The following is a 23,839-nucleotide window of genomic DNA, read 5'->3' as shown; positions in this document are numbered from 1 at the left end:
CCCACTATGTTCCAAATAATTTTGCCTATGTATTCTCTACTGATCATGAGCACTTTAGGTGCCGTAATTCTCTCTCGAGCAACTACAATAATTTACTAGACATATTCTTTCGAACTACGCTAGTTGGCTTTATCTAACCGCTCATTATGACCACGTCAAGGCTTTGTTATTTCTAAACCTACCTTTAAACCTGCTATATCTATTTTTCACATATGTTAGGAGTAACGTTGTTCAACAAACACCTAAATATGTATCCTTTATCAAGCAACACATAATAACTAGGCACAATTAATAGATGACCATTCAATCAAAAACAATAAATACGTAGTTGAACAAGTTGAGAAATCCAACGGCTCAATTATATAAAAATATAACAAGAATTTATCCTACAAAAAGTTCCACCAAAACCCTAGATAACAAATTATTTATTCATAATAGTATGTAAAACTACAATATAAAAGTCATAACCAACAATGAAAAAATAGGAAGAGGAAGGAAAAACTCGTAGAAGAATTCCCCGCCTTGCTCCTATTGTGTCTCTGCCTTCTTAGGTCGAATCTGTGTCATAAGTATGTACAACCTCCTCAAAATACCATTTTACATGTATATATACCAAGTAGGGTCGGGCCCAAACAATTATACCTTCTCCTACGCAAAAAAGAACAAATTTCCAAGCCTGGACGTCCGCAGTCGCGGTCTGGGCGCGGTATTTGGCAAGTCTACTGTTTCGCAAATATTTCATCCTGTTATGTTTGGAATTTGGAAAAACGTAAAACATGAAAGTTGTAGATATTTGAGTTAGATTTCCAACCATATATTGTGGAGTCCAAATGGAGTTCTGAGTGAAAAGTTATGTTCCGTTTACTAGACAGTGCGCAATATGCCTACTCGATTCTTCATTTTGTTGCTCTATCATTTGTTGATCCCCGAATACGATCCCGACTTAATTTCTTGGGATTTACTTAGACTTCAAAGCTCCAATTCACTTTAATCCATTCCATAACATCTACATAGCTTGGAATCACTCCTACAAGGCATAAAACACACACTTAGTGCAAAACACTAGCGATTAAAGCGCAAACTCAACTAAAGTGCAGTAAATTAGAGTGTAATAATCAACTAAAATACGTAATTATAGTCTATCATAAACACCCCACACATAAACCATTGTTCTTCCTCGAGCAATCAAAGTACACTTTATATAGACACAACCTTTTTAAACAATTCTCCTAACTCATCACACCAAGAATATTTAAAATAGACTAAGCACAAAAGCGTAACATCTTCACCTCAAGATTTGACTCAGAAGTACCACGCATTATTCACAACTCACCAACTTACTCTAACGTAGAGGTCAAGGATTACCTTTCCTTCATGAATCATGTGCCCTCACACAACAAAAGAGAGTAGTTCCATACAATAAAATTTAAGAACACTTAGGAACTCAAGATAAAAAAAGAACACTTAGGAACTCAAGATAGAAAAAATTCACTCATTCTCAGAAATAACATTCATATGCCACAAAAGATGCACCATAGGCTTGCCCATAGTGTACTACTCTACTAATCGAGCTCATTCAGTCTAGGATCAAGTAGGACTTTATTTAGTTGTAATGTAGGCTGCGAGACGGGTAGGATACATTTAGATGAGTGACTACACCTCCCTAAGCACTTTAATACATATACTTTAATATTCAAACCCCATACTTATGTCAAACCAAACTCCACCTTCACATCAATGTATATTACCCCATACTTCTTTAAGCACAATTACATCAAAAGTCACCACTTATCAAGGAATATTTTTTTCACAATAATCCAAATATTTTTTTTTCAATTCAAGTGGCTCTTACTTTTTCAAAACAGTGCACCTTTCTCCTTATTTAATTAATTCCACTCAAAAGCCAAACCAACCACCCCACACTTTAACTTTTACAAAGTTCATAAACAATTCAAGTGCTCATGGAGGTTACAATGGTTCAAATAGATGGTTAATTCAAACAAACGAGTAAGGCTTGTAATGTGGTTGCCAAAGGAACAAGATTACAGGCTCAAAGGGGTTAACTACGACATATAACAATTAGACGGGTAAAATAAACATATCTGGCTCAACAAAGAAATGCCTATATCACTTCCAAGACTGAATAAAACTACTATTTCGCTTTGCAAACACACGGGGCAAGTTCTAGACATCAAATGCACTCACAGAATAACACAAAATCTTACACACACATGACACATAACTCATTCATGATTGGTTTTTATCAAGACACTCTAGTCAAAACAGTTAAGTAAAGTTAAGCTTATACAATTTAAGGTACTTATACAAGAGTCAAAAATTGATCCTAAGTGTCACAACCAAAGTACTCACTATTCTCAAGGCATAAAAAAGTTAAGAGATATCGCTGCAATTCAATTCATCTCACACTAGCTCCTACTCCTAAAAAAAACTAACTACACTCGGTTCAAACAAAACCCTTGGAAAAGAATCGCGGCACAAAGAAAAACCAAGGGGTAATTGCTACACTACTTAACAACAGAAAATCTTTTTGTCTTTTTTCTGTAGACTTAAATCCCTAAAAAAAATGGTCTAATAGATCCATCGTCAGGAAAAGTTCAAACTTTTTTTTTTCGTTTTTCTAAAAAAATAAAAAAAATATTCAATTAAACTAACACAACTAAAATAGCATAGAAAGTCACCCAGACAATCTCCTCATCCCACACTTAAAATTGTGCATTGTTCCCAATGCACACCATAACTAATAAAATGGGAAAAAAGACTTCATGGTAGGCCAAAGGCCGAAGCACTAGCATCTCATGGGGTACTCAGACTTCTTCCAGGCCTGGTCCTTCGTGCGGATACCTCACACTTAGTTCCAACCATTTGGTTTGTTGTTGTATCCTTCCAATAGCTCTGCTTTCTATGTTCCTAGAAGATCAAAAATTGACACTACAAAAATAATACAATTTTAAAAAAAGCAATAAAGTTAGGTTGCCTCCCAACAAGCACTTGATTTAATGTCGCGGCACGACATGAATCACTTTTTGTCTCCACCTCGAGCTTATGAATTGAACCCCAAGATTTGCTTTAAGCTTATAGTTATGCTCTTGGGGCGGTGGAACGAATCTAACTGGCCCAAAAAAATAATGTAGTATTCTGCACTCCTTGGCCTTTGTATGAGGTATATAATCCTGACTTTCTGGCAAGAAGAATTCTAGAATATATGCACCTTGTTCCTCATTTCTTGACTCTTCAATTGGTTCGGATGACTCTATTTTCATATCATCATCCAAACATAATATGGAGAAATGTTTGGAGTGTGGACCAATGCGCTCAAACACATGAACTTCAGGACTTTCAACATCCTCAACATCAATGATACTAGAATCAACAAAATTTATATCCTCAAAGTCCTTGGCTGGCTCTAGTCTCACTTCTTCAACATTGACATTCTCAAATTGTAATTGGCTAGGTTGTTGATGTTCTACTCTGACCTCCCAATTAACACCTCAAATTCATGTTTTTCATGGCTACTATCCTCAATATTAGCTTGTTGAGCATTAAAAGCTCCAACCACTTGACTCAAGTGAGCCTCCAACTTGTAAATCTTGCCTCTTGTCTTTCTATCTGCAATTGTTTTTCATTATTTTGTTTCAAAAGGCACTTTAACATATCCTTGATCTCCTTCAGGTCTGCATCCCCAGGTTCTTTATTCCTGTTAACTTCACAAGTAAAGGTAGAACCATCATAGTAAGGGGTTGAGGGGAGATAAGAAATATAAGCACAACCATAAAAGTGACCATTTTTACCACCACACACATCACACACATTCCACAAATAAGATTGAGTTGGTGCACATAACTCGCTCTCAGGAACGTTTTGAAAATTTTGCCATGGGTGGTTTCCTTCACAATATGTATGGAGATTAATAGTAGAATTATCTACACCTAAATTCTCATAATAAAAAGATGTCATGTTTCTCAAATCAACAGTTATAAAAAAAATACAAAAAAAACAAAACAAAATAAAAGTTCAAACTTGAACCCTAGCAATATATACAGCTACAACTACACCATTAGTTCCCCGATAACGGAGCCAAAATTTGATCACGCCCAACTCTAGTCCTAAAAAGGATAAGCAATCGCTGCAAATATAATTCGGTCTATAAGTCCGAAGTCGAATCCCACAAAGAACTAAGGCTTAACTGCAGTTGTTCAATATTGCTAAGAACCACAAGTCCAAACAATTCTAATTATATAGATTATAATATTTATTTCTAACTAATTAACTAACACTATTATAAAGCAGTAAAATTATCAACTAACAATGATGAAATTTGAGACAAAACTAAGGAGGTCTAGAGTTATGATTTCCCCAAATATTGGAATCCTTCCCGCTATGTTCCAAATAATTTCGCCAATGTATTCTCTACTAATTGTGAGCACTTTAGGTGCCGTAATTCTCTCTCGAGCAACTACAATAATTTACTAGACATATTCTTTCGAACTACGCCAGTTGGTTTTATCTAACCGCTCATTATGACCACGCCAAGGCTTTGTTATTTCTAAACCTACCTTTAAACCCGCTGTATTGATTTCTCACATACGTTAGGAGTGACATTATTCAACAACCACTTAAATATGTATTCTTTCTCAAGCAACACATAATAACTAGGCACAGTCAATAGATGGCCATTCAATCAACAACAATAAACACGTAGTTGAACAAGTAGAAAAATCCCACGGCTCAATTATATAAAAACATAACAAGAATTTATCCTACAAAAAGTTCCATCAAAATCCTAGATAACAAATTAGCTATTCATAATAGTATGTAAAACTACAATACTAAAAGTCATAACCAACAATGAAAAAATAGGAAGAGGAAGGAAAAACACGTAGAAGAATTCCCCGCCTTGCTCCTATTGTGTCTCTACCTTCTTAGGTCAAATCTGTGTCAAAAGTATGTCCAACCTCTTTAAAATACCATTTTTCCATGTATATATACCAATTAGGATTGGTCCCAAAAAATTATACATTCTCCTACGTGAAAAAGGACAAGTTTCCAGGCTTGGACGTCCGTGGTCGCGGTCCGGGAGCGGTACAGACGCGGTATTTGGCAAGTTTACAGTTTCGCACATATTTCACCCTGTTCCGTTTAGAATTTGGAAAAACATAAAACATGAACATTGTAGCTTTTTGAGTTAGCTTTCCAACCATATATTTTAGAACCCAAATTAAGGTTAGAGTGAAAAGTTATGTGCATTTTACTAGACAATGCATAATATGCCTACTCGATTCTTCGTTTCGTTGCTCTATCATCCGTTGATCCCGAATACGATCCCGGCTTAATTTTTTAGTCTTACACTCAGACTTCAAAGCTCTAAATCACTTGAATTCATTCCATAACATCTACATAGCTCGCAACCACTCCTACAAGGCATAAAACACACACTTAGTACTTTGCACTAGTGATTAAAGCGCAAACTCAACTAAAGTGCAGTAAATTAAAATGTAATAATCGACTAAAATACGTAATTATAGTCTATCATCACCTGCGTGTGCTCCATCAAGAGAGAAACATGAGAGGGAGACTAAGGGGATGAATCCATAGCTACACTCTGCACGACAATGACCTCGTGCCATAATAATATTAAAATCGTTGCGCGGCAAAGACCTCGTGCCAAATCAATAACAATATCATCATCTCTGCACAACAATGACCTTATGCCCAATTAATAATAAAATCATCATCTCTGCACGAAAAAGATCTCGTGCCCAATCAATACTAATATCAAAATATCTGGCTGAAACCTCATGACATAACCTCCGTCCATATTCGAGAGCCATATGCAAGAATGTATGTATATGAAAAAGAGATAAGCATATGTATGCACATGGACAGAGAAATAACCATGCATACGAGGGATGATCCCTAGGTAGGATATATGTTGATATGCACGTATGACTACAGACCCAACAAGCAATATGTCATTCAAACAATCATCAAGCCTCCAATAAGCACTAAAAGACAAATCATAGTCTTAACTTGGGTAAAAAACACAAGTAGATCGGTAAACCGTGACACATGTATATATGCTCGCTATATTGCATATACATCACACCCACATATAGCAAACAATAACATTTATTAGGAAACATTTCCTCAAAAGTTTGGCAAGACACTTACCTTATCCAGCTAGTCTTCAATCTCAAATCGCGTCGAACCTTGCTCTATTCTAATCATGCAATTCCAAGCCAAACATCATCCAAGGAAGTCAAACAATGCTATAAAAAACAATCCTAAACCATAAAGCTTCGATATTTAAAATTTTTCCAAAAAGTCAATAAAAGTCACCCCGGGTCCACATAGTCAAATCCCGAGTCCAAGACCAAATCTCGATGACCCATGAGTCATGGAACCCAAATCGATAATCAAAATTCCTTTTTGATGTCATAGCATGCTTAGATAAATAATTCTCTATTTCTAAGTTTTCTTTCACTTTCCACTTGATTTATCCTAAATCCTTAATTTCATATTAAAAGAAATGTTAAATCCTTAACTTGATGATAAAAGTGAGTTAGAATCACTTACCCCAATATGGTTGATGAAGAAATGGGTCAAAACCCCTCAAAACCGAGCTCCCATGCTCCAAAATTAAAGAAAAAATACCAAAACCATGAAATGGGCTCAATTTATAGTGTGAAGAGTCATCTAGTAGTAAAAATACACTGCCACGACACCCCGTGCATCTGCCCATGTGCCGCGGTAGTGATGCAACCTGCAACACTCTACTGACCAAAAACTGCTCTGCCATCCTTCAGTAAAATGATCATAACTTCAAGCTTAGATGTCGGAATGATGAACGGTTTGAACCACAAGAAGTTAGACTCCAAGGTCTACAATATCATCAAAAGTTCACCAAAAATTCTTAATATATTGAGAAAAATGCTCTTTTGAAGTCAGGTCATTTGCAGAAAAGCCTCGTTTCAGCAACTCAATTCTTTAAGAATTTGGTCCAGATACGCTGAAACTCACCCGATCCCTTCGAAACTCCATCCAACATTCATATAAGTCCAAATACTCCATATGGACTTGTACAAAAGCTCAAATCACCCACGGGAACATCACAACAATGAAACACAGCTTAAACCGAATAGAATTTCTCTTAAGTTCTTAAATCTTCACTCTTTTAAAAGAGTGTCCGAATCACACTTACACACTTCTGATTACTTCCAAACTTTGTACACTATTTAATTCAACTTTATAAACCTATTAAAAGTCTCGGAACATCGTTTCTGACACATGTATATATGCTCACTATCTTGCATATACATCACACCCACATATTGCAAACAATAACATTTATTAAGAAAAATTTCCTCAAAACTTTGGCAAGACACTTACCTTATCCGGCTAGTCTTCAATCAAAAATCGCGTCGAACCTTGCTCTAGCCTTCTAAGCATGCAATTCCAAGCCAAACATCATCCAAGGAAGTCAAACAATGCTATAAAAAGCAATCCTAAACCATAATGTTTCGATACTTAAATGTTTTTCAAAAAGTCAATAAAACTAAACCCGGGTCCACATAGTCTAATCCCGAGTCCAAGAACAAATCTCGATGACCCATGAGTCATGAAAACCAAATCAATAATCAAAATTCCTTTTTGATGTCATAGCATGGTTAAATAAATAAATCTCCATTTATAAGTTTTCTTTCACTTTCCACTTAATTTCTCCTAAATCCTTAATTTCATATTAAAAGAAATTTTAAATCCTTACCTTGATGATAAAAGTGAGTTAGAATCACTTACCCCAATATGGTTGATGAAGAAATGGGTCAAAACCCCTCAAAACCGAGCTCCCATGCTCCAAAATTAAAGAAAAATACCAAAACCACAAAATGGGCTCAATTTATAGTGTGAAGAGCCATCTGGTAGTAAAAATACACTGCCACGACACCCCGTGCGTCTCCCCATGTGCCGCGGTAGTAGTGCAACCGGCAACACTATACTAACCAAAAACTGCTCTACCATCATTTAGTAAAATGATCATAACTTCATGCTTAGATGTCGGAATGATAAATGGTTTGAACCACAAGAAGTTAGACTCCAAGGGATACAATCTCATCAAAATTGACCCAAAAATTCTTTATAGATTGAGAAAAATGCTCATTTAAAGTTAGGTCATCTGCAGAAAAGCCCTATTTCAACAACTCAACTCTTTCGGAATTTGGTCCAGATACGCTGAAACTCACCCGATCACTTCGAAACTCCATCCAACATTCGTATAAGTCCAAATACTCCATATGGACTTGTACAAAGGCTCAAACCATCCACGGGAACATCACAACAATGAAACGTAGCTTAAACCGAATAGAATTTCTCTTAAGTTCTTAAATTTCACTCTTTCAAAAGAGTGTCTGAATCACACATACGCACTTCTGATTACTTCCAAACTTTGTACACTAGTTTAATTCAACTTTATAAACCTATCCAAAGTCTCGGAACATCGTTTCTGACATATGTATATATGCTCGCCATCTAGTATATACATCACACCTACATATAGCAAACAATAACATTTATTAGGAAAAATTTCCTCAAAAGTTTGGCAAGACACTTACCTTATCCGGTTAGTCTTCAATCTCAAATCGCGTCGAACCTTGCTCTAGCCTTCTAATCATGCAATTCCAATCCAAACATCATCCAAGGAAGTCAAATAATGCTATAAAAAGCAATCCTATACCATAAAGCTTCGATATTTAAAACTTTTCCAAAAAGTCAATAAAAGTCAACCCGAATCCACATAATCAAATTCCAAGTCCAACACCAAATCTTGATGATCCATGAGTCATGGAACACAAATCAATAATTAAAATTCATTTTTGATGTCATAGCATGCTTAAATAAATAATTCTCCATTTCTAAGTTTTCTTTCACTTTCCACTTGATTTCTCCTAAATCCTTAATTTCATATTAAAAGAAATGTTAGATCCTTAACTTGATGATAAAAGTGAGTTAGAATCACTTACCCCAATATGGTTGATGAAGAAATGGGTCAAAATCCCTCAAAACCGAGCTCTCATGCTCCAAAATTAAAGAAAAATACCAAAACCACGAAATGGGCTCAATTTATAGTGTGAAGAGCCATCTGACAGTAAAAATACACAGCCACAGCATCTCGTCTGTCTCCCCATATGCCGCGGTAGTGCTGCAACCTGCAACACTCTGCTGACCAAAAATTGCTCTGCCATCCTTCAGTAAAATGATCTTAACTTCATGCTCAGATGTCGGAACGATGAACGGTTCGAACCACAAGAGTTTAGACTCCAAGGGCTACAATCTCATAAAAAATGCCCAAAAAGTTCTTTATAGATTGAGAAAAATGCTCTTTTGAAGTCAGGTCATCCAAAGAAGTCAAACAATGCTATAAAAAGAATTCCTAAACCATAAAACTTCGATATTTAAAATTTTCCCAAAAGGTCAATAAAAGTCAACCTGGGTCCACATAGTCAAATCCTGAGTCCAAGACCAAATCTCGATGACCCATGAGTCATGGAACCCAAATCGATAATAAAAATTCCTTTTTGATGTCATAGTATGCTTAAATAAATAATTCTCCATTTCTAAGTTTTCTTTCACTTTCCACTTGATTTCTTCTAAATCCTTAATTTCATATTAAAAGAAATGTTAGATCCTTAACTTGATGAAAAAAGTGAGTTAGAATCACTTACCCCAATATGGTTGATGCAGAAATGGGTCAAAACCCCTCAAAACCGAGCTCCCATGCTCCAAAATTAAAGAAAAATACCAATACCATGAAATGGGCTCAATTTATGGAGTGAAGAGCCATTTGGAAGTAAAAATACATTGCCACGGCACCCCGTGCGTCTCTCCATGTGTCGCGGTAGTGCTGCAACTTGCAACACTCCGCTGACCAAAAACTGCTTTGCCATCATTCAGTAAAATGATCATAACTTTATGCTCAGATGTTCGAATGATGAACGGTTTGAACCACAAGAAGTTAGACTCCAAAGGCTACAATCACATGAAAATTGCCCCAAAAATTCTTTATAGATTGAGAAAAATGCTCTCTTGAAGTCATGTCATTTGCAGAAAAGCCCCGTTTCAGCAACTCAATTCTTTCGGAATTTGGTCCAAAAACGCTGAAACTCACCTGAGCCCTTCGAAACTCCATCCTACCATTTGTACAAGTCCAAATACTCCATATGGACTTGTACAAAGGCTCAAACCACCCACGGGAACATCACAACAATGAAACGTGGCTTAAACCGAATAGAATTTCTCTTAAGTTCTTAAATCTTTACTTTTTCAAAAGAGTGTCTCAATCACACTATACACTTCTGATTACTTCCAAACTTTGTACACTAGTTTACTTCAACTTTTTAATCCTATCCAAAGTTTGGGAACATCGTTTCTAACACATGTATATATGCTCGCCATCTTGCATATACATCACACCCACATATAGCAAACAATAACATTTATTAGGAAAAATTTCCTCAGACGTTTGGCAAGACACTTACCTTATCCAGCTAGTCTTCAATCTCAAATCACGTTGAACCTTGCTCTAGACTTCTAATCATGCAATTTCAAGCCAAACATCATCCAAGGAAGTCAAACAATGATATAAAAAGCAATCCTAAACCATAAAGTTTAGATATTTTAAATTTTTCGAAAAAGTCAATAAAAGTCAACCCGGATCCACATAGTCAAATCCTGAGTCCAAGACCAAATCTCGATGACCTATGAGTCATGGAACCCAAATCGATAATCAAAATTCCTTTTTGATGTCATAGCATGCTTAAATAAATAATTCTCCATTTCTAAGTTTTTTCACTTTCCACTTGATTTCTCCTAAATCCTTTATTTCATATTAAAAAATGTTAGATCCTTAACATGATGATAAAAGTGAGTTAGAATCACTTACCCTAATATGGTTAATGAATAAATGGGTCAAAACCCCTCAAAACCGATCTTTCATGCTCCAAAATTAAAGAAAAATACCAAAACCACAAAATGGGCTCAATTTATAGTGTGAAGAGCCATCTGGCAGAAAATATACACTGCCACGGCACCCCGTGCGTCTCTCTATATGCCGCGGTAGTGCTGCAACCGGCAACACTCTACTGACCAAAAACTGCTCTGCCATCCTTCAGTAAAATGATCATAACTTCATGCTCAGATGTCGAAATGGTGAATGGTCTGAAAAACAAGAGGTTAGACTCCAAGGGATACAATCTCATCAAAATTGCCCCAAAAATTCTTTATAGACTGAGAAAAATGCTCTTTTGAAGTCAGGTCATCTGTAGAAAAGCCCCATTTCAGCAACTCAATTCTTTTGGAATTTGGTCCAAATACGCTGAAACTCACTAGAGCCCTTCAAAACTCCATCCAACTATTCGTATAAGTCCAAGTACTCCATATGGACTTCTACCAAGGCTCAAACCACCCACGGGAACATCACAACAATGAAATGCAACTTAAACAGAATAGAATTTTTCTTAAGTTCTTAAATTTCACTCTTTCAAAAGAGCGTCCGAATCACACATACATACTTCTGATTACTTCCAAACTTTGTACACTAGTTTAATTCAACTTTATAAACCTATCCAAAGTCTCGGAACATCATTTCTGACACATGTATATATGCTCGCCATCTTGCATATACATCACACCTACATATAGCAAACAATAACATTTATTAGGAAAAAGTTCCTCAAATGTTTGGCAAGACACTTACCTTATCCGGCTATTCTTCAATCTCAAATCGCGTCGAACCTTGCTCTAGCCTTCTAATCATGCAATTCCAAGCCAAACATCATCCAAGGAAGTCAAACAATTCTATAAAAAGCAATCCTATACCATAAAGCTTCGATATTTAAATTTTTTCCAAAAAGTCAATAAAAGTCAAATCGGGTCCACATAGTCAAATTTCGAGTCCAAGACCAAATCTTGATGACCCATGAGTCATGGAACACAAATCGATAATTAAAATTCCTTTTTGATATCATAGCATGCTTAAATAAATAATTCTCCATTTCTAAGTTTTCTTTCACTTTCTACTTGATTTCTCCTATATCCTTAATTTCATATTAAAAGAAATGTTAGATCCTTAACTTGATGATAAAAGTGAGTTAGAATCACTTACCCCAATATGGTTGATGAAGAAATGGGTCAAAACCCCTCAAAACCGAGCTCCCATGCTTCAAAATTAAAGAAAAATACCAAAACCACGAAATAGGCTCAATTTATAGTGTGAAGAGCCATCTGGTAGTAAAAATACACTTCCACGGCACCTCGTGCATCTCCCCGTGTGCCGCGGTATTGCTGCAACCTGCAACACTCTGCTGACCAAAAGTTACTCTGCTATCCTTTAGTAAAATAATCATAATTACATGCTCAAATGTCGGAACGATGAACGGTTTGAACCACAAGAGGTTAGACTCAAAGGGCTACAATCTCATCAAAATTTCCCCAAAAATTATTTATAGATTGAGAAAAATGCTCTTTTGAAGTCAGGTCATCCGCAGAAAAGCCCCGTTTCAGCAACTTAATTCTTTCGGAATTTGGTCCAAATACGCTGAAACTCACCCGATCCCTTCGAAACTCCAGCCAACCATTCGTATAAGTCTAGATACTCCATATGGACTAGTACAAAGGCTCAACCACCCACAGGATCATCACAACTATGAAACACAGCTTAAACCGAATAGAATTTCTCTTAAGTTCTTAAATCTTCACTCTTACAAAAGAGTGTCCGAATCACACATATACACTTCTGATTACTTCCAAACTTTGTATACTAGTTTAATTCAACTTTATAAACCTATCCAAAGTCTCGGAACATCGTTTCTAACACATGTATATATGCTCGCCATCTTGCATATACATCACACCCACATATAGCAAATAATAACATTTATTAGGAAAAATTTCCTCAAAGGTTTGGCAAGACACTTACCTTATCCGGCTATTCTTCAATCTCAAATCGCGCCGAATCTTGCTCTAGCCTTCTAATCTTGCAATCCACGCCAAACATCATCCAAGGAAGTCAAACAATGCTATAAAAAGCAATTTTAAACCATAAAGCTTCTATCTTTAATTTTTTTTCAAAAAGTCAATAAAAGTCACCCCGGGTCTACATAGTCAAATCCCGAGTCCAAGACCAAATCTCGATGATCCATGAGTCATGGAACCCAAATCGATAATCAAAATTCCTTTTTGATGTCATAGCATGCTTAAATAAATAATTCTTCATTTCTAAGTTTTCTTTCACTTTCCATTTGATTTCTCCTAAATCCTTAATTTTATATTAAACGAAATGTTAGATCCTTAACTTGATGATAAAAGTGAGTTAGAATCACTTACCCCAATATGGTTGATGAAAAAATGGGTCAAAACCCCTTAAAACCGAGCTTCCATGCTCCAAAATAAAAGAAAATACCAAAACCACGAAATGGGCTCAATTTATGGTGTGAAGAGCCATCTGGCAGTATAAATACACTGCCACGACACCCCGTGCATCTCCTCATGTGCCGCGGTAGTGCTGCAACCTGCAACACTCCGCTGACCAAAAACTGCTCTGCCATCCTTCAGTAAAATGATCATAACTTTATGCTCAGATGTCGGAATGATGAACGGTTTAAACCACAACAAGTTAGACGCCAAAGGCTACAATCTCATCAAAATTGCCCCAAAAATTCTTTATAGAATGAGAAAAATGCTCTCTTGAAGTCAGGTCATCTGCAGAAAAGCCCCGTTTTAGCAACTCAATTCTTTCGAAATTTGGTCCAAATACGCTGAAACTCACCTGAGCCCTTCGAAACTCCATCCAACCATTCGTACAAGTCCAAATACTCCATATAGACTTGTACAAAGGCTCAAACCACCCACGGGAACATCACAACAATGAAACGCGACTTAAACCGAATAGAATTTCTCTTAAGTTCTTAAATCTTCACTTTTTCAAAAGAGTGTCTGAATCACACTACACACTTCTGATTACTTCCAAACTTTGTACACTAGTTTAATTCAACTTTATAAACCTATCCAAAGTTTGGGAACATCGTTTCTAACACATGTATATATGATCGCCATCTTGCATATACATCACACCCACATATAGCAAACAATAACATTTATTCGGAAAAATTTCCTCAAAAGTTTGGCAAGACACTTACCTTATCCGGCTAGTCTTCAATCTCAAATCGCGTCGAACCTTGCTCTAGCCTTCTAATCATGCAATTCCAAGTCAAACATCATCCAAGGAAGTCAAACAATAATATAAAAAGCAATCCTAAACCATAAAGCTTTGATATTTAAAATTTTTCTAAAAAGTCAATAAAAGTCAATCCGGGTCCAGATAGTCAAATCCCGAGTCCAAGACCAAATCTCGTGGAACCCAAATCGATAATCAAAATTCCTTTTTGATGTCATAGCATGCTTAAATAAATAATTCTCCATTTCTAAGTTTTCTTTCACTTTCCACTTGATTTCTCCTAAATCCTTAATTTCATATTAAAAAAAATGTTAGATCCTTAACATGATGATAAAAGTGAGTTAGAATCACTTACCCCAATATGGTTGATGAAGAAATGGGTCAAAACCCCTCAAAACCGAGCTCCCATGCTCCAAAATTAAAGACAAATACCAAAACCACGAAATTGGCTCAATTTATAGTGTGAAGAGCCATCTCGCAGAAAAAATTTACTGCCACGACACCTCGTGCGTCTCTCCATGTGCCGCGGTAGTGCTGCAACCTGCAACACTCAGCTGACCAAAAACTGAAAATGATCATAACTTCATGCTCAGATGTCGGAATGATGAACAGTTTGAACCACAAGAAGTTAGACTCCAACGGCTACAATCTCATCAAAATTGCCCCCAAAATTCTTTATAGATTGAGAAAATTGCTCTCTTGACATCAGGTCATCTGAAGAATAGCCTCGTTTCAGCAACTCAATTCTTTCGGAATTTGGTCCAAATACACTGAAACTCACCCGTGCCCTTCGAAATTCCATCCAACCATTCATACAAGTCCAAATACTCCATATGAACTTGTACAAAGGCTCAAATCACCCACGGGAACATTACAACAATGAAATGCAGCATAAACCGAATAGAATTTCTCTTAAGTTCTTAAATCTTCACTCTTTCAAAAGAGTGTCCGAATCACACATACACACTTCTGATTACTTCCAAACTTTCTACACTAGTTTAATTCAACTTTATAAACCTATTCAAAATCTCGGAACACCAATCGGAATCCAATAACATCAAAGTCAACTCTTGGTCAAACTTAGGAACTCTCCGACGCTTCAAATTGCTAACTTTCGACAAACAGAGCCAAAAACTACTAGGAACATCCCAATTCAAATTCAAACATACGCCCAATTCCAAAATCACCATACGAGCTTATTCAAACCATCAAATCCCGAAAGCCAAACCTTGGGCAACTCTTCCAACTTAAAGCTTCTGAACTGAGAATTACTCTTCCAAATCAACTCTAAGCTTCTCGAAAATAAAAACCAACCATATACACATGTCATAATGCATGATATGAAGCTACTTAAGTTCTCAAATCGCCAAACAGAAATGCGAAAGCTCAAAACGATCGGCCGGGTCGTTACAACAGTGACTAACCGTGAGAGAGCTGACGATCTACTATCTGAGATATAAGCTCACATCCGGCTCTATAGTAGGAAAGATCAGAGCAAAATGCATTTATTTGAATTACTGATTAATTCAAATAAATGCATTTATCAGTTTATTCAATAAAAATAGTTGGAAATAGCACTTAGTATATTTGGCACTATGAATTTGAATATGATAATTGTTTCATAATGTAATGAAATATAGAGAATTTGCAAGTGCACTCAGCCTATTTGAAAAAATATAAATGGAATAATCACAAGTCACAACCATGAGAAAGTCTTTCATTATCTATAGATTTGTGTGTATGTAATATAAATGAAAAAATATGTATGTATGTACGTACGTATATTTACATATATTGTTTAACAACATTAGTTCTTCATTCTCCACTAGAGTAACTTCTGGAATCTTCATAAAGTCTATCATCGCGAGTGTTACATTTCACTCAATTGCCAAGTCCAAACGATTCGTGGCTTCTCGATGTTTCCACTTGGAATAAGCTATGGTGTAGCTTGCTGGATTATACCAGAGTTGTCTGGTTCCTTGCCAATTTCACCTGTAAATGCAATTGGTTAAGTGTGCTCTCATACGCCTAGTAGTTTTAGACACGAGAGTGCAAAAAATCATATGCCTAATTACACAAGTAAGGTATGTCTAGCTTTAGTTCTCCTATACTAGAGTATTTTTCAAGCGAGTTAGGGTCGGCTATTTGAATCCTTAGTATACCAATAGAGTTCAGTTGCAGGCTAATAAGAGCATTAATCTTTTTATAGCTCGTGAACACGACCTGCAAAATTTTATATGATACATAGCCAATCCATCTATGCTAGTTCCACCAATTTGTCTGCTTCATATAAATTGCAGTACGAAGATACATACATTAACTCAAATAAAAAAGGAAATTACTATGGAGAAATCACCTTATTTGGACTGAATCCCAGCATCTGCATCCGCTGATGAGGTATTGACCGAGCATCTTAGCTTCTGCAGATGTTGAGCTATCTCAGTTAAGAGTTTGCTTCCTTCATCACCGCTCTGTAATGTCATCGCAGCATGTTTTAAGAAGCCGCTTTCTGCTTCAATGGCTCTCAACCTTTCTCCAATTAATGACACTTCTCTTGTGAGAGTGACCTTATTTTCACTTCCTGCCAGCATTTGAAAACAATGGTTAGTTTATATGCAGTCCTTGAAAGAAATTAACTTCTCTACACCGATGTTTACACTATCATCATGTCACATAAAAGATAACTATAACAGTACATAATAAGTGATTACCTGGAAAATAAAGAGGATAACGTGCGACAACAAGTTAAATTATACTAATAAAACAGGTTCATGTACCTTTTTCTTCGGTCATGTTTGGTTCCAACTTATGAGATTCGTCTTCAGGAGATGTTTTAATTTTCTCTACAACATCTGTCAACAAACCCATAAGATAAGATCTCTGTTTCTCAAAATCAAGTTGTGAATCATCCACATTGACCCCTCCATGTTCCCCGGAACACTGAAATGGACGCTCGTTTACTCTATGCCGATCTACTTCATCCAGGCTGGCACAATCTGATCTCTCACTAATAGATGATAAACACTGAGATTTCAGTTCTTGATAATCTTCATCAGCATCAACTTCACAAACTTCACTACCTACTGTCTTTATATGTCCATATCTTTCCCTATAAGTCTCAAGTTCAGCTTCTAACACCTTCATTTCTTCCTCTTTCTTCAAAAGCTCGTCGTTCATGAACTGCAACGCCTCTTGATCATATTCTGCTTGCTCTTCCATCATTCTCTGATACTGAAATGCTTCCATTTCAACAGCTGCTTTCTCGGCTTGCAAACGAGTGATCATAGCCATTGCATTATTCGCTGCAATAGCAGATGCACTTCTTTCTTCGTCTAATTCCATGTATAGTGCCACTAGAGACTTACGGTCCAAATGAACCTGCTTTTTCAACCGATGCAAGATGTCGTCTTCTAATTCGTTCAATGCACTACTTGTGTCATTACCCTCTGAAGTGACTTCAATTTTATCACTAAGCCATGACTTTCTGGGCCTGTGACGAGACAACCTCGGACTTTCTTGAGCTGAGTCTGTTAATGGAATTCCAAAAAATTTGTTTCTTGTACAATTTGGGGTTTTGCAGGGAGCTTCATGTGTGATTTCGGAATGTGCTAGCAGTGGCATAGTAGCAGCTTTTACATCCTCTTTACCTGATGAAAATGTAATTGTCACACCAACAACCTAAGCATTTACATGGTTAGAGAGGAAGTTTGCTATTCTATCTGTTTCATTTCAATACTCCCTCCCTCCGCTTCAAAATAAGTAATTTTTTGGCTTTTGATTTTTCCAGATTTCAAGAATGAATTAATTATTTTTTTCCTACATTGCCCTTGGAGTAATTAATGTTGGAGTATGTGTTAGGAATATTTATGTGGAGAGATAATAAAGGTTAATATAGTCAATTTCATTGCTAATTAATGTTAAAAGGTAAATTTCTTAATATGTGTGAAAACAATAAAAAAAATCACTTATTTTGGACCGGAGGGAGTACTTAATAATTTGTCTTAAGTCTTTGCATCTCAGTCTTATCCTTATACAAATATACAATGTTGGACCAAATCAAAATACCAAATTAAAAGCCTCTTGATAAATAGTTTCTTTTTGTTACACAAAGAATGTTGAGAAATCAATTAACATGAAGGAAAAGAATTTTCCTAAAACAATTACTAGTAGATTACCTGCATTTGAGGGGCCTTCATCATCTTGGATGAATTTGAGGTCTGTGTAGCGACTGCGAGGCGATTCAACATGGCGCACTTCCTCAATATTTCTCCATGCACCTAATAATGGAGCTCTAGGAGAAGCTCGAGGAGAAGGTGCAGGAGCTTGAGAATAAGACCTTCCATTTATTGATGTGTTCCTTGCATATTTGGACCTCATTTTTAGAGGCTCCCCACAACAAGAACACCTATGTACTATACCCTTCTCTATTTGGATGGTCTCAGCTAATTCTTTCTTCCCTGTTTTCATATCATCCCCTGCAAAGCAATCAATGTCCTTGTGCAAAATCCCAGCTAGTGACTTGTACCTGTTGAAGACGACGTAACTTATTAAACAAAAGTGCGTTCTCTCGAATTTTAGATAAGATAGTCACACAATTTAACATAATATCAGTTGAGCTCTTGGGTTCAAATATCACCATTACCAAGTACGAAAAATACAAGAATTAGGCTTACACATTAAATACTCCTAATTAAATGAAAATGCGCTTTCTCTAACATTTTAAGCTTTTAGATGAGGTAATAAGCAATTTAACAATACCTATGGCAATCGGCATCTTTCTCGGTTGCAAATGACAAAAGGCAGCCTTCACACATATTCTTGATTTCAGAGAGCTTCTTGTGAACATGGCAATAGGCAAGGGAAGAAAGGTCCTTCTTGTGAACATCACAAATGGAATCATTGTAATAGAAATTTGAGTTCCTGTGCACAAGAACATGATCTATCCTCGTGCAAAGCAAGCATGGAATATTTAATTCAAAGAATTTGGCAAATTCATTGGCAAAAAATGCAAGAAATCCATCAATGAAAAGCGTAATGATCAACACCCATTCAAGAATAGCATATACGAAGAAATGTACAAATTTTCCCAACTTCTGATCACCAAAGCACTTGAATGATCCTGAATCCATTAATTACTACTTTAATTATATAATAAGGTTTTAACTAAAACACCCCAAGATTCAAAGCCAGGAATATACTTCATGAGAATCTAGAAGTTAGGTTGTTGATTAGAAATGACGAAGAAAGAGATATAAAAAAAAAAGGAAGGTATATGAAATGAGATAGATCATGATCTTGGTGGAAAAATTAGTAAACCACAGATCATGATATCCAATTATCTCGTTTCTGCATTTGCATGTATGTATGAAACAAATAAAAACTGATCGCCTAATTCAAAGGTTCCAAAAAGGTGGAATGGTGCCATTCATTTCAGCTATATACAATAAAATGGTCATTCTTACCTTTTTTTTTTTTTTTTTTTTTTTTGTTTTACAAATAAAATTGGTTGGTGGATCATTTACCTGAATTAACAGTCGTCCTTCCTCTTCGCTTCAATTAAATGCACGACGATCTCCTACCACATGGGCAACCTATCGTAGATGGCCTTTTTATTTTTGTTTTACGGCTTGTTTGGATTGTCGTCACATGTCATTTCATAATGTGTCATATTGTATTGTATTGTTTGATGAATACAATATTTGGATAGATTGTATTGTTTGTCGTCATTTCATGATGTCACACACCAATAATGTGTGATGACCCGATAGGTCATATTGAGTTATAGCCCTTATTTCTGTATTCCGAGACCTCGATTAGCTTCGATTAGTGTTTCTCAATTTGCGTGCACAGTCCGTGTCTTTTTCGGGAAAGATTTTATGTGAAAATTTGAAGAAAACATGATTTTAAGGCTTTAAGCTTTAAAAATGACTTGAGTTGACTACGGTCAATATTTTATGTAAACGACCCCGGATCGGTATGTTGACGATCCCGGTAGATCCGTATCGTGATTTTGGACTTGGGCGCATGCCCAGAATTGAATTCGGAAGTCTCTAACATAATTTGACGTGAATTGTTGCAAACTAGTAACTTGAAGGTTTAAAGATTTCCTAGATTTGATCTTAGGTTGACTTGCTACCGGGTTCGGTTTTCGGTTCCGGAACTTGGTAAAGGTTCATTTTAGTATTTAAAAATTATCTGCAAAATTTGGTGCAAAACGGAGTTGATTTGACAGGATTCAGATGCTCGGTTGTGAATTTGGAAGTTCTTGAGTTTCTTTGAAAATTTCATGCATTTTGATATCTGATTCGTAGTTCTAGGTGTTATATTGGTATTTTTCATGCGAGCGAGTTAGTATGTTGTTATTACACTTGTGTGCATGTTTGGTTTGGAGCCCGAGGGGCTTAGATGAGTTTCAAATAGGCTACAGGTCATTTTTGGACTAAGAATTATAGGCTTCAATTATTTGTTGGTGTGTGATGACATATGCTACGCGATCCCAAAGTCTCTCTTGCGATTGCTAAGGGAAAACTGGGATAGGGGTGGATTCCTTCTATGCGAACGTGAGGATATGGTCGTGAACGCTAAGCAGTAGAGGGATTACCCTTTGCAAACGCGACCTCCATGCGATGGGTTAAGGGGATCCGGGGAAGGCAGGTGGCTACCCTACGCGAACATGGGCGTTGGCTCGCAAACGCGAAGGCAGGCGGAGTAAAACTTCGCGAACACAAAGGGTTTCCCGTGAACGTGAAGGCCATTTGGGCTCTATGCTTCGCGATCGCCTCAGGTGTCTCGCGAACGTGATGAATACATGACGCCTAGTCATTTAAACTTCTAAAATCGGGATTCATCTCATTTTTCACCATTTTCAAGTTTGAGCTCCGTGTAGAGGCAATTTAGAAGAGGTTTTTCATCTCAAATTCATAGGTTGGTAGATTTTAACCTTTAATCTTTGCCTTTTCATGGTAGAAATTAGGAATTTTGAGAAATTGAGATTTCTACCTCAAATTGAGGTCGAATTTCAAAACTAATCACATAACCGGGCTCAGGGTGAATGGGTAATCGGGTTTTAGTTCGAATCTCGGATTTGACCAACTGGGCCCGGGGTTGACTTTTATTAACTTTTTCCAAAATCATTAAAGATTGAATTTTTGTCACTCGTGGGTAGCTAAAGCCTATTTTGAATTATTTGAACTATATTTGCTAGATTTGGTTGGTTTGGAGGCTTGTTTGAAAGGAAAGGCTGTGTTAGTTGAATGCTTTGATTCGCGGAGTGAGGTAAGTATTAGGTCTAATCTTGACTTTAGGAAATTAGGGATTCTTGAACTATATATTATGTGAGAAAATGACATATATGCAAGGTGAAGAGTGTATATACGTCATCGTGATATTCATTTTTATGTTTTCATTTATTTCATGATATATCTTGCTTCATGCCTTAATTGACTTCTATGCCATAATTGATACTTGCCATTAATTATTCCTTGTCTTAATTTGTCCGTTCCTCTCATGGCTCCATGTTTATTTGCTACTTGTTCCTACTTGCTTTATTTATATATCTTAACTGCCACATATTTTATTTATCCTATTATTTTTGTAATATTTGTTGCATTCTATAATGTGGTTTCATTTGTGTTAGTTGTTTAATTGTTAGATACCGATAAATTGTAAAGTTGAGACTTCGAGTTCTTAGAGATTCTTTGATTATTACGTGGTTCTTTATTACCTTGTACATTTAACGTCTTGATGTAAAAATTCTTGTAAATTTGGTTGTTGAATAGTTTATATTGATTGAAATTCTTTGGGGAGCAGGTTGTACGCCACAACGGAAATTAAAAGGTAATGAATTGAAATGGTGGAATAAGGATGGATATATTGACAGATGATGATTTGTGCGCCGCAACAGATTGTATATATGGTACTGGTTTGTGATTATTGGATTTGCCTCGATATTGTGATATGAGACAATGGGACTTGTTATTCTGGCTCTTTGGTAGTTGAATTTCGAGTTCGTTTTCATGAGTTAACTGCTTTACTTCCATTTTCTGTTTTCTTATTATTATTATTATTATTATTATTATTATTATTATTATTATTATTATTATTATTATTATTATTATTATTATTATTATTATTATTATTGCGTACAAGTTATTGTAAGTGGCCCGCTTTAGCCTCGTCACTACTTCGTCGAGGGTTAGGCTCGACACTTACAGAGTACATGGGGTTGGTTGTACTCATACTACACTATGCACTTCTTGTGCAGATACCGGGGTTTGCCCTAATAGCGCTTAGTGAGATTGCCCAGATCCAGCTACCTGTGGAGACTTGAGGTATATCTGCACAACGTTCGCAATCCTAAAGTCCCCTTTTATGTCATCATTGTTGTTTATTTTGATTCGAACAGTTGTGTTTATTCAAACTATTATCTGTAGTACTCTAGACGCTCATGTATTCGTGACTCCAGTTTCTGAAATTGTATTTGGATTACGTCGTTCAGTAGTTTATCACCTTATTTCAGACTGTTCGATTATTATTGTTATCATTTGATTTGATTTATTAAAACTGATTAATAAATATAGCTAATGTTGGCTTGCCTAGCAAGTGAAATGTTAGGCGCCATCACGGTCCCGAGGGTGAGAATTTTGGGTCGTGATAAGTTGGTATTAGAGCACTAGGTTGCCTAGGTCTCACGAGTCATGAACAAGCTTGGTAGAGTCTGGGGGATCGTATGGAGACGTCTGTACTCATCTTTTAGAGGCTATAAGGCTTTAGGAAAATTTCATTTCTTTCTTTCTCTATCGTGTGATTTATTTCCATTATTGAAGTTTGAATCATTCTACTCTTGTTCTCTCGTAGATGGTGAGAACTCGTACAACGTCTATAATCGGGCAGGAGCCAGAGCCCCCTGTTGCAGCCACTACCAGGGTAGGGGCCTGGGCCGAGGTAGAGGCAGAGCTCAGCCTAGAACACGAGCAGCAATACCCATGGTGGAGCCTCAGACTGACCATGAGGAGGAGGTCCCAGTTCATACCATAGCAGTCAGACCCGCTTAGGTCCTAGAGGGATTCATTGAGACTCTCGTACTTTAAGACGCTCTAGTCCGCTTTGTTGGACTCATGGAGAGAGTGGCTCGGACCGAGATATTTCGTATAGCACCAGCCATCTCTCAGGCTGGGTAAGGAGCACAAACTCACGCCTCACACTCTAGAGCCGATGGCTCCCCTATACTAGACTCTGGCAGCTCCAAGTTTAGCCCGTAGTTGCTACAAATCATGGAGAAAGGCTCGCTATATCTTCTAACGGATTGACAAGGTTGTATAAGTTCACCAAGCTCTTTCCTGTTCATTACAGCGGTGCACCTTCTGAGGACCCACAGGACTACTTGGACCATTGCCACGAGGTGTTGTGCAACATGGGTATTGTTGAGATCAATGGGGTCGACTTTGCAGTGTTCTAGATGACCGGTTCTGCTAAGAGGTGGATGCAAGATTTTGAGTGGAGCAGACCAGCTAGTTCACCTCCACTTGCCTGGGATCAGTTTTAGCATCTATTTCTGGAGAAGTTTATTCCTTTCACTCTGAGAGAGGAGTACCG

At 36.8% G+C, this 23,839-nt stretch overlaps 1 protein-coding gene across 1 annotated transcript; it reads right to left on the bottom strand.

Annotated features, from left to right (window-relative positions):
* Positions 1 to 15,941: 15,941 nt before the first annotated feature.
* LOC107821201 (putative myosin-binding protein 5) lies at positions 15,942 to 19,665 on the bottom strand. The gene is made up of 5 exons (XM_016647623.2): positions 19,004 to 19,665; positions 18,421 to 18,770; positions 17,023 to 17,892; positions 16,602 to 16,826; positions 15,942 to 16,237 (listed from the first exon to the last, which is right to left on the bottom strand). The coding sequence occupies exons 1-4, from the start codon at positions 19,372 to 19,374 to the stop codon at positions 16,603 to 16,605; spliced, it is 1,815 nt and encodes a 604-aa protein (XP_016503109.1). The 5' UTR covers positions 19,375 to 19,665; the 3' UTR covers positions 15,942 to 16,237; position 16,602.
* Positions 19,666 to 23,839: the final 4,174 nt, after the last annotated feature.

Source organism: Nicotiana tabacum, chromosome 8 (genome assembly GCF_000715075.1).
Source record: "Nicotiana tabacum cultivar K326 chromosome 8, ASM71507v2, whole genome shotgun sequence".
In the NCBI taxonomy this organism is placed as follows: Eukaryota; Viridiplantae; Streptophyta; class Magnoliopsida; order Solanales; family Solanaceae; genus Nicotiana; species Nicotiana tabacum.
This window is presented reverse-complemented; position numbering and strand designations above follow the sequence as displayed.

Bases quoted from the DNA above. Each gene is read 5' to 3' on its own strand.
- LOC107821201 (XM_016647623.2), bottom strand. From the start codon at position 19,374: ATGGATTCAGGATCATTCAAGTGCTTTGGTGATCAGAAGTTGGGAAAA. The intron at 18,771-19,003 runs GTATTGTTAAAT...CGTCTTCAACAG, and splicing joins AAAGATGCCGATTGCCATAG to GTACAAGTCACTAGCTGGGA. The intron at 17,893-18,420 runs GTAATCTACTAG...CATTTTCATCAG, and splicing joins TGAAGGCCCCTCAAATGCAG to GTAAAGAGGATGTAAAAGCT.